The 12,565-nt window shown below is 36.5% G+C and overlaps 1 protein-coding gene across 2 annotated transcripts in view; it reads left to right on the top strand.

Moving 5' to 3' along the window:
• Window positions 1–3,404: 3,404 nt before the first annotated feature.
• The window catches only part of LOC125234619 (nose resistant to fluoxetine protein 6-like), a 31,521-nt gene continuing 22,360 nt past the window's right edge, over window positions 3,405–12,565 (top strand). For both annotated transcript variants that reach the window (XM_048140942.1, XM_048140943.1), the window contains exons 1-4: window positions 3,405–3,677; window positions 6,189–6,319; window positions 10,751–10,894; window positions 11,622–11,772. In XM_048140942.1, the coding sequence (XP_047996899.1) occupies window positions 3,614–3,677; window positions 6,189–6,319; window positions 10,751–10,894; window positions 11,622–11,772 (490 nt within the window). In that variant the 5' untranslated portion in view covers window positions 3,405–3,613. The remainder of the gene's footprint in view (window positions 3,678–6,188; window positions 6,320–10,750; window positions 10,895–11,621; window positions 11,773–12,565) is intronic.

The following is a 12,565-nucleotide window of genomic DNA, read 5'->3' as shown; positions in this document are numbered from 1 at the left end:
TTTTTATTTATACTCTTTTTTGATGTAGTCATATCCAGAGTTGGCAATTTCATGCTTAGGGCCTATTTACACGATGCAAGAACTCGCGTGCAAGTTTCATTACATTGCGGTACTTATTTGATTAATGTGCTGAATCGTATTTAACCTCAACAGTCCAAAATGCACTATCAATCATATGCAAGTACGCTCTGTGTAAATGAGCCCTTGTCGTAGTAGAATCGAAAGTTTACACAATTATTAAAGTACTTAAACGTCAAATATGCACGGTGAACCAATCGGTCAAAATCTCGGCACATATAATCACGCCTGTATCCCATAAAGGGGTAGACAGAGCACATGGACTACTAAATTTCAGTGCCACTCTTGGCAAAAGGGGGTTGAAAGAAATCCAAATTGTGACATTGCAGTGACAGGTTGCCAGCCTCTCGCTTAATTTTTTTTTGAAGAAATAAAGCTTCGCTTCGCCCCTATAATTTCAATCAATTTTTAATTATTTTGGCTCGTTGATGATTCCGCCGTCAATTTTTAGGAAGGCACGCGTTTGATAAAGACAATTGGCTCTACATTTTTCGCCGCATTTTTTTTTTAGTGTCTATCTTTGGTTGACCGCCTATATCAACTCACGGTATCGGTACGGCTACTAATTTAGACCATTTATGTAAACCAAATAATAAATAAATAATATCTTAAATTCAAACTGTTCTTTTTTGTATTGCAATGAATTATTTAAAAAACGCAAAATAAAAAGGTGTATATTCAACTTTTTGTGTTTCAGCATTAGGGAATTAGCAATTTGGATGTTATTTGTCAATACTTATTTAATAATAAAATGTTTTATTTTTATATTACCACCGCATACTTAATTAATTTAAGCCATACGGAACATAGTTCTTATCATAATTATGTTGTTATTATCATAATTGCCTTGACGTAAGAATTGTCAATTAGTTCCGCGACAATACCGTTATTTTTCACACCGACTTATCCTATCCATAATTGTATCTATATCAAATATTTGTCCTAAATCATCCTTCTAATCGGGCTATTAGAAACCGATGAGTATTGTCATCGACCTCTGCCAACCAAATCACTTTGGCATAACCCGACATATCCTATCCATAATCGTATCTATATCTAATATTTGTCGTTAATGAAACTTCGAATCGCTATTAGAAACTGATGAGCATTGTCATCGACCTTTGCCAACCAAATCACTTTGGCATAACCCGACATATCCTGTCCATAATCGTATCTATATCTAATATTTGTCATTAATGAAACTTCGAATCGCTATTAGAAACTGATGAGCATTGTCATCGACCTTTGCCAACCAAATCACTTTGGCATAACCCGACATATCCTGTCCATAATCGTATCTATATCTAATATTTGTCGTTAATGAAACTTCGAATCGCTATTAGAAACTGATGAGCGTAGTCATTGACCTCTGCCAACCAAGTCACTGTGACATAACCCGACATATCCTATCCATAATCGTATCTATAACTAATATTTGTCGTTAATCAAACTTCGAATCGGGCCAACCAAATCACTATGACATAACCCGATTTATCTTATCCATAATCGTATCTATAACTAATATTTGTCGTTAATGAAACTTCGAATCGCTATTAGAAACTGATGAGCATAGTCATTGACCTCTGCCAACCAAATCACTGTGACATAACCCGACATATCCTATCCATAATCGTATCTATATCTAATGTTTGTCGTTAATCAAACTTCGAATCGGGCCAACCAAATCACTATGACATAACCCGATTTATCCTATCCATAATCGTATCTATAACTAATATTTGTCGTTAATGAAACTTCGAATCGCTATTAGAAACTGATGAGCGTAGTCATTGACCTCTGCCAACCAAATCACTGTGACATAACCCGACATATCCTATCCATACTCATACTCATACTCATTTATTTATAATATTGTTACATATTACACGTCACAATTGATTTAGGTACATAGTTATTATATGGTATATTAAAATTAAAATTATTATATTAGTATTCGTAGTTTGATATGTCGAAATATGGTAATACATTTTTAAATCATAATCGTATCTATATCTAATGTTTGTCGTTAATCAAACTTCGAATCGGGCCAACCAAATCACTATGACATAACCCGATTTATCCTATCCATAATCGTATCTATAACTAATATTTGTCGTTAATGAAACTTCGAATCGCTATTAGAAACTGATGAGCGTAGTCATTGACCTCTGCCAACCAAATCACTGTGACATAACCCGACATATCCTATCCATAATCGTATCTATATCTAATGTTTGTCGTTAATCAAACTTCGAATCGGGCCAACCAAATCACTATGACAGAACCCGATTTTTCCTCTCCATAATCGTATCGCAATCAAGCTCTTTATTTACATGAACATATTTACATAATTATATAAGAAACTAAGACTAAACTTAGAAGCTGGCTAATGTCTAAAATTAAATAGGCCCTTGAGGCATTGTACCAAGGATACTGGCGACATTTCCTCGCTGTATCGCAATGCTGATACGTTGTGCGAGGAAGTCAGCTCTTCGGTCACCAGTTATCTCAACCAGACTCTTCGCGATTTCGTATCTATATCTAATATTTGTCGTTAATGAAACTTCGAATCGCTATTAGAAACTGATGAGCGTAGTCATTGACCTCTGCCAACCAAATCACTGTGACATAACCAGAACAGGATAAAAACCTACGTAATCGAATGACGAAATGAGCACATTCATGTATACAGTGAAAACCGTGTTTAAGGCACTGGTCCCACCAAAAGCGAGTATCAGCTCCTGTGTAAATATAAAATTACAATACAATACAATACAATACAAATCCATTTTATTGCACAACCTCAGAAATGTACATAGGAACATTACAATAAATTTTATAAAAAAAAAAATTGAAAAATCCTCCGACATAGTGGACAGATTTTTATGAAACATGGCTAAAAACTCTCCGGGGGTTGGGACATAAGCTGAGGGAAAGGACCTCCGATGCTCGTACCTGGTGCAAAGGTTGTCCATTGCCATCCAACGTGGCAATGCGGCAAGTTTGATGGGCACCTTTACACCCGGTACAGCTCGCGGAGGTCTTTGATTAGTTTATATATTTTAATTTAGTTTTTTTTTTAGGTACTTTAGTTTTAGTTGTTATATTTTATTTGTTTAAGATTGTACATATTAGTAACTTTTTATTTATCGAATAAAATTTGTATTTCTTTTAATCTAAATCGGTTCATCCGTTCAGGAGCTGCGATGCCACAGACAGACACACATAGACAGACAAACAGACAGACAGACACGTCAAACTTATAACACCCAGTCGTTTTTGCGTCGGGGTTAAAAGAGATAGCTCATCGCTTAGTCGTTTCTGGTGGGGCCAGTGCCTAACTCGTCGCTTTAAGGAGATTGTTTAAGCGACCTTACCCTAGAAATTACGAAACTTACGTTCGTAAGTCGCTTAACGCCGTCACTTGTTTTGCGTGCGCGTGAGTGGATGATGTGTGTGGAATTTTGAGTTTTTGTGGAATTTTTAGTTTTTTTGTGGAATTTTGAGTTTTTTTTGTGATTTTTTGTGTTTCGAAATGGGGCCTGTGTTGTTGTTGTTTTTTGTGAATCTGTTTATGGTTGGGAGCGTGGAGTTTAGTGGTAAGTTGATTTTTTTTAAATTATTAAAATAGCCGGCTAACCAGTTCAAATTGTTAACATAAAATTTAAAAAACTTTCAATTCTCAGTAACAATGAGTGGGATTGGGTTATTAAGCGGAACCCATGTGAGTTATTAGTGACTTAGCTAACAATGAACAAAACTCACAAGAGGCAAATTAATACCATTAGGTCAACTTATTTTTTACGCAATTCGCAATGATTATTGAGATAAGAGCATTTAAAATATGTATGAAATTATGAAATCAGTTTTTGTAATATCATTTTATAATTAAGAATTCAGATACGATTAAAATATATCGAATTGAAGGAAAACCAGTTTCAGTGTCGTTTTCGCCTTTCGTTTTAAACAGTTTCATCAACAAGAAGAGTTTTGAATGATTCACGGTTATTTTCATTAGACTTATATTGACCGGGATATAGACCGTGATTACCTTTTTGATTTTTGTCGAGCTCCCGATATTTCGACGCAGTTGCATGCATCATGATCACGGAAAACTGACGAAGGCGGGTGGATGTTAAAGTTGTATAGACAGCGCGCGATCTACCCTCCTTCGCGCGCGTCGGCTGCGTTCACTTTCAGCGTTACCACTGGTCGCGTTCACACTCGATGGTCTGTCCAAACACACTATACTCACAGTGTCACTACGTTTGTTCAATTCTGACTTCACCGGTTTTACCTGTAGAGAAAATACAACCCGTTTTCATGTTCGTTCAACAAGTTTTTTGGTTAAAATAGCGCCTACGTGCTCTTTGGTTCAAACAACAAGCTACTTGTCATTTGAATCGGCAATATATTTGAATCAACAAGTCGATTTTATAAAAACAACCTGACACATATTATTTTAAATATACGTTTGGCTGATTCAAACGGATAAACCGCAACGCACAAAAAGTCGAACTTGTTAAATTCACAATGCAAATTTCTCTCATTCTACGATCCTCTCCCATCGTTTCCACGTGACCGAACCAGGGGGCCGATTTTTGAGTCTACTGTCACTAAAATACCGGTTGAAAACGGTGAATTGCCTATTTTTTTCAGTGACAATTTTCTGAATTCGAACGCCGTGAGACTCAAAAATCGGCCCCCAGCGGAGCTGCGTGGCTTTTTACAGTTTACACTTATTTACTTGACTAAGCATTTTACAAATCAACGTAAAACTAATACAAGGTCCCCCAAAACTGTTTGCACAGTTTGACTGTGGAATCCATGAGTCATGTATAATTAGTTATAATGTTAATTAATACTGATGAACATAATGATATTATTATTCCAGGCAATTAATAAATAATGCGTCTATGTCTAGATAGTGTTGGAATTGGAACAAAGCCCATCAGGGCTAAATCTAGAATGATAAGTATGATTCACACAGCGCCCCATACCTTCGGTATTTGGCTACAGTTTCCTGCAAGATTGTGTTTATTTTAGACTTCTCTGACCACCATCAGTATAAGGTATTAATTACACACGGTCCCTAGCTCAGTGGTTTTTAAACTTAATGACCCAAGGCCTTCTCATGTAATACCTGTACAGTAGCAGTTTTTATCTATTTATATGTCTAAGTCTATGAGGATAAAAAATATCTTTATTACGAATATATTACGAACGAATTACACTGTCAGTTGCCGCATGAAAAGGTGAACGACACAGTGCAATTGCTTTATTATATAGAATGCCACACATATTCATTATCCAGTAATCAGGTCAAAATACAAGCAAAGACATAATATGTAACTTCGTATAGACAGATAGTCTTAGACAAAAACGTGATGGCGCTTATAATTAATATTTGACCTTTTAACACATTTCAAGCTAAGAATATGGGCTAAATTGTCAAAACTGAGGTTCAAAAGTTTTAAGCCTGTGTCGAGATATGGCAGTCTATGCACTGTGATTAACACATTTTACTTTGACCAAAGACCTATATAACTTCGTAAAGACCGATAAAATCTGAAAAAACGTACCCCAAAACCATACAGAAAAAGGTACGGTGAGCTAGATGGCGATACACCTTTGGAGTACGCTCGGCTAGATGGCGCTAATATTAATATTTGACATTTTAAAACATATCAAGCTAAGAATATGGGCCAAATTGTCAAAAGTGAGGTTCAAAAGTTTTAAGCTTGTGTCGAGAGATGGCAGTCTATGCACTGTGATTACACATTTTACTTTGACAGTCATTCTCTATAATACTCGATCCTCTTTGCTTTGACATAATACCTACTCGATCCTCATTGATACAAGTCATCATCGTCATCATTCCCTTGCCCTTTTCCCATTATTTGGGGTCGGTGCAGCAGATCATCTTCCACCATTTCTCTCTATCAACCGTCATTTCCATACTAATACCTTTCACTCTCATATCATGGTTCACAGATTCCATCCATCTTTTCTTAGGCCTTCCACTACAATTGTATCCATCCACTTTCATATTTACCACTCGTTTTATAACATATTCTTTGATACAAGTAAAGTACTATAAAATATTTCAGACACATTGGACTCCGTCCCTCCCCTATTTGACTTGGACGATTGGGCGCGTTGCCGGCGCCCTGGTGACGTCTACTGTGTTCTCGAGGCTGCCCTAGTCTCTGGAGATCCAGCGACGTTGCAGCTGCTAAAGGTAAACTCACTTGGAAGCATAAAATCTTTAGAAAAAAATTAAAGTGCCAAAAAGAATGAGTATGTGCATGTGCATCCGAGGCACACGCCACCGCTTCAAGGCCATCACCCGATGGCTCGGCTTTGACGACGGTGCTGCCCTCCCACATATAGACTAGAAACTTATATAACATATCTATAAAATATAAACAAATATTTTATAGATATGTTATATAAGTTTCTGTGTAACTTGGTCCTAAGTATAATAAATTATGGTTCCTATTTTAAAAGAATGAGTATGAAAGTAACACCGACAACTATCAGAAAATGTGACACCGTATGTTAGCTGGATGACTGAGCGCGTTGCCGATTTTAAAGACGCTACGGGAGCGAAAATGCTTAAATGGAAAGAGATAGATTTATCGAAAAATAAATGTCCAATAAAGAACAACTCAGTTAAAAGATATTGCGAAAAAATCTTTAAAATCGAGGCTCCGCTCTCGACTGTTTCCTCCTTCAAACTTATTTAAACGCAACGAAATTTGAGAATTTGAATAACAATGAAATAATCTGTGTCTGTGTTGAGTATCACACCTTTTTTGAGTCGTATTGAAAAGGGCCGTTTTTAGAAATTTTTGATTCGCTCTAGCGTCTTTTAAAATAAAAATAGCAAAAAAATCAAAGCGGTCCGATACAGATAAAAATAATAATAATCTGTGTTGAAAAAATCATTGCTCTATCGTCAAAAACCAGGGAGGAAATAGTCGCGAGCGTTTGTATTATTGACCGTATCGTATCGTCTTAAGTGAATTATTATACTACTGTCCGTAAATCAAACGAGACTGCAGACTCTAAAGACAAACTGGGAAGTATACTTACTCGTTTTATTTCCATTCCTTGAAGATGTAGGTAAGTATTTGAAGGCCATAAGATATAAGAAGGTGTAACAGTGAGCTTCAAAATTACATGACAAAATTATGAATTAATTCATTGATTTTCCATGCACTTTTGCAGCTGTACCTTACTTATACCAAGTTGGTGCGGAGGATTGTATGGTCAACCATGTTTAAGGTGCACTAATAAGTAAACATATAAACATTGTAAAATGAAAAATAATGATGAAGTGCAATCAAAAACAAGGTGCAGCTAATCGTAAAATGTGGCCTTAAGTTTAATTGAAACTGCATATAAATAGACTTAGTCGAAGTAATAGATAGCTTATATATGTTTACAAATGACTTATTACCGTGTGTTAAGGTACAAAATGTTAATATAATATGTAAGCAATGGCCTTAACAAACAGTGATTATTATCTTACTGCAGCTTTATTGCAAAAAATAGCCTTCGAATTATAACTTTGAATAGTAAGTATATTAATAGAAGTCCTTATTTTGTTAATGCATAATTTCCAATAAACAATCTAAAAGCAAAGATTCAAAAAATCAAAAAAATTAATTGCATAGAACACAGTTATAAGGTGTTACAAAATAAATAAATAAATAGATAAAACATTCAGTCGGCTGTCGGCATGTCGTAGAAATATTGTTAAAGGCATCACTTACAAAAGCATAAAAATAAAATAAATAGCTAGCTAACTAGTACGACTATTGGCTCTGTACAATCCTGCGCAGCAGCAGCAATTTCAGTATTTGGGACCCCCCAAGTAGCGTAAGTTGTTAATAAAAATTTTGTGACGTTTTGTGAACACTGAAATTTTGTGAACACTGTCAGTTTTGTGACGATAATAATTAAGCATGAAATTTCAATAAAAATATTATTTTTGTGTCAATTACATAAACTTTAAGCGATAATCTACATTCAGAATATTTAGATTTTTTTTGACAGATGTTATGTTTAATTGTCGTCACAAAACTGACAGTGAGTTAATTTTTCCCAAATTCTGAAAATGCCCCCCTACTAGGTATAAGCATCAAAAATGTCAAGTAAGTAATACTATTCTAACAGTAAAAAAATCAAATCTCTGATAACAGAGTCTTCATTGCCAACAGAAATGATGATGATATAATAAAATGTCAATGCCGCATCAAACACATGGGATTACGTCAAGTCCACTCAAGTCGGTCAGATTACCAAACTGTTAGCGCGCTCACGCTCACGAAACGGCGCTAGTAGATATCTATCTCTATCGCGCTTGCGTATTGGCGCGACAGAGCCAGCGGCGTATCGCTTTCGTTTGGCGTCGGAGAAATGCCATTCGGCTACGGGGCCTGTTACACGACCGGCCTTCACCTCGCGCCGCTCGCCCGCAGGTGCATGCGCATGCGCAGCCTATGTTGTAGGCGTGTTTACCTTTAGTGTTTACTTGCTTAGTGAGCTCATTTGGGTCTGTTTAGATATTCAATTCAATTCAAAAATTATATTTCAGGTACATGGACCCATAGATATAAAACATTGCAAATTATATTAAAGGCTACTAATTAATCTAATTACAACATTACATTACTGTTATTTCCTATTTTGCTTCTGTCTGTCCGTCCGTCCGTCCGTCTCTCTCTCTAACCGTTAGCACTAGAAAGCTGAAATTTGGTATCTCTCTCTATTTTAGTTCTGTATGTTCCTTTTTTATTTCTATTTTGTTTTGTTCTTGTTTTAGTTTCAGGTAAGTTTAGTTTTAATTATGGGTGCCCTGAAATCAGTGCCGTATCATTTGGATATTGGTCTACGCTGAGCGTCATCCTATTTGGTATAATGATTCACTTGCTCCTATATGTATCATGTTATTTATGTTTTTATATCAAATAAATATTTTTCCTTTCTTTCTTTTTTCTATTACAAAAAAACATAAAAGCACAAAATTCAAAACGCCAAAAAAATGAAAATAAAATTGATTCAAACACAAAATAATAAAAGTCAAAGAAAATAAAAATATAAATTAACTAAATTTTAATATTTACATTAAATTATAAATACATATACCATAATATTGATTAGTATTTAAAATTGCATACTTGCAGTGGCTGTCGGTCATTATAGTCATTTTCGCTATCAAGTATCTTATTAAAAAACGTCGCCGTAGTATTACGAATGTTTACATATTGGTTAGTGTTTGACGAGTTCATTTGGGATTGTTTAAAGTGCTTGCGTTTAGATTATGAGCGCGCACTTAGCACTTAGTAATGTGTGAACATGCTTTAAGAACCCTAATTGTGTCAGTAAAATAAAATGTTTATGTATAATAAACATGAGAAAAATCTAATACATTCATAACGGGTTACCCTCATCTGGCAGAATAATTTTACTCCAAAACACACTTCGCATAACATGTTTCGCAGAAACACTTTCGGTCGAATGGTCATTTTGCAGAAAACTTATTTGGCATTATTACTACCACGCATAAGATACATTTGGCAGAATATTGTTTTACAGAACATTACTTTGGTCGACTTTGGTTTAGCATAATTGTATGTACCATAATAATCTTATAGCATAATATTACATTAGCAGAATTATTACTCGCTATCAGAAAAGAAAAACTGCCCCAGAGTCACCGTTAGGTACGACGACGAGCGAAGCGAGGAGGAGTGTTAGGTATCTTGCATCCCCAACACATCCAACTCGCTATCAAATAGCCAATTATAATTTTATGCCGCCTAAATATTATGCACAAATAATATTATCTGCAAATGTATTGTTTTTTTTTTTTTTTTTTTTATGAAATAGGCAGCAAACGAGCAGACGAGCCGCCTGATGGTAAGCAGTCATCGCCGCCCATGGACATAAGCAACATCATCATCATCATCATCATCATCACTATTGTTCGACTAGAAGACTATTATGCTCATCAACACTATGACAACAGACGATTCGGTATTACAAAAATCTGCGAAATGATTTGTGCCAAAGCATATTCTGCGTAAGATGTTTCTGCCAAACTTGACTTCTGCCAAGAACTATTATACGCATCAAATATATGCGTAAAAAGTTATCATTACAAGCCTGAAAATCTTTCCTTGTGACTTATCTAATATTGAGAGCTAAATGTTAATACTGTACTATCATTATTATCCTTATCTCAGGCATTTCCCGTTCACCGTGTCTTTTTTGTCCACGGAATTTTAAGTATTGGCGCCTGGGCTATTGGAAACCGGCTGTGCCTTTTAAACTTTCTATCCACGTTTTTCTGATTTCCATCCAGCTACGTTAAATGGTTGTAATTTTGTCTTCTCTTCTTCTTCTTAGTCGTATCCTCTTGTAAGAGTAGTCGTGGTTATTGAGGTCGTTGTGCTGCATTTTTAATGGTTTCCCGTCATATTGCTCTATTTGCAGCGTTCCGCGCGCACAGATTTAAGGGTGACCCGGTGAGCGCCCTCACTTGGTCTGTCCATCGCATTGAGGGGCGCAGTCTGGGACTTGTACCGCCCACTTTTCCCTGAACAACAAGTCTCTCTATGGCGGAGTCTTCCTAAATTTCCCAATTTTGTCTTAATTGCAGGATTACTCCTCACAATCGCTACGCCACTTCAACAGGACGCTGGTTCATCGTGGTGTGTGTGCCACGCGTTGCGAGGCCGAAGGACCGGTGGAAGCTCGAGCTCAACATTGTGTCAATGAGGGTCTGCGTCCCTATAGAGTACAGGTAACATGATTGAGATTTATATATCTATATATCACATAGATACCACTACTATTATCAGGACTATCAGAAGAGCAGAGCTAGCTATGGTACGCTTACGAAGCCGACGTCATAATGGCTTATTAGACGTTGACTATGTACCCAGAAGTAGACATAAAAAGAAGTACATAAAACCTTTTACCTTTTATTTTACCGATCAATCGATTGAACTGAAGGTTATTAGTATTTTAGTAAATCAATTTTATCTCACTCTGTGGATGATTTTGAACAGGACTTAATCGCGAAAAACTAAGTTTTTAACTAACCTCCGACGTTTCAAGAACGGAATTTCCCCCATGGTGTCGAAACAGACTGACACGATCATGAAGACACCGCCGTCCTTGAAACGTCGGAGGTTAGTCAAAAACTCAGTTATACGTGATTAAGTCCCGTTTACAATATGAAATATGGGTAAAAAATTAACTCGCTGTCAGTTTTGTGACGACAATTAAGCATAAAATCTGTCTAAAAATTTACTTTTTTCACGTTCTGAATGTAGATTATCGCTTGAAGTTTATGTAATTAACACAAAAACAATATTTATATTGCATGCTTAATTATCGTCACAAACCTGACAGTGAGTTAATTTTTGTTAACAACTTCGCTAATTGGGGGTCCCAAATTCTGAAAATTCTCAAAAATCGTAGAAGTATAAGTCAGTGTTTTGAATGATTTTGTCCGTAATTTCCAGGCACAGTTCAACAACACGCGGTCACTATGCGTGTCACCAAAGGCGGCTAGTGGCAGATCACGAACGCTGGCGGTGGTACTCCTCACTCTGGTCGTGTTAGCTGTTGTGGCTACTGCCACGCATATTATAACTGATCGATTTGAAGTCAAATGTAAGGATTTTTTCATACGCTTCTCCACGAATTGTATAAGGGTCCCACAGATTCTACACCTACTAGCCCGCATACCTAAATATTTTAATGAATCGAATCACTAGTGAGAAAAACTGCCATAGTTTTCGATATGATATTTCGGTTTTAAGATATTGCAAGGAATAAAGTTTTAAATGATTCACGGTTAGTTTCATGAGACTTGTATTGACCGGGATATAAACCGTGATTACCTTTTTGATTTTTATTGAGGACCCGATATTTCGACGCATTCATCATGATCACGGGAAACTGAAGGTGGCGGGGGATGTCAAAGTTTCGTAGACAGCGCGCGATCTACCCTCATTCGCGCGCGTCCGCTACGTTCACTCTCATCGTTCACTCTCATCTTTCACTCTCATCGTTCACTCTCATCGTTCACTCTCATCGTTCACTCTCATCGTTCACTCTCATCGTTCACTCTCATCGTTCACTCTCATCGTTAACTCTCATCGTTACCACTGGTCGCGTTCACACTCGTTGGTCTGTCCAAACACACTAACTCATCGTGTCACTACGTTTGCTTAACTCTGATCGCACTGGTTTTTTACACAAATGTATCAATGCATTCCATACATTTGATAATTTAAAGCCATCATCACGGTTTAATTTTTTATATTTGTGAATCTCGATGGCTTCTCTTACCAATCTCGGTATGTACGGTAGACTATGTCGGTCTGGCATCAATCCGTATATTAATTCACCACAAAAGGCGCCTCTCGAATGTTACACCATAAACCGTCTGCAATAAATGTTA

Source organism: Leguminivora glycinivorella, chromosome 16 (genome assembly GCF_023078275.1).
Source record: "Leguminivora glycinivorella isolate SPB_JAAS2020 chromosome 16, LegGlyc_1.1, whole genome shotgun sequence".
Taxonomy (NCBI): domain Eukaryota; kingdom Metazoa; phylum Arthropoda; class Insecta; order Lepidoptera; family Tortricidae; genus Leguminivora; species Leguminivora glycinivorella.
The sequence above is the reverse complement of the archived record's forward strand: the minus strand, read 5'-3'. Positions and strand labels throughout refer to the sequence as shown.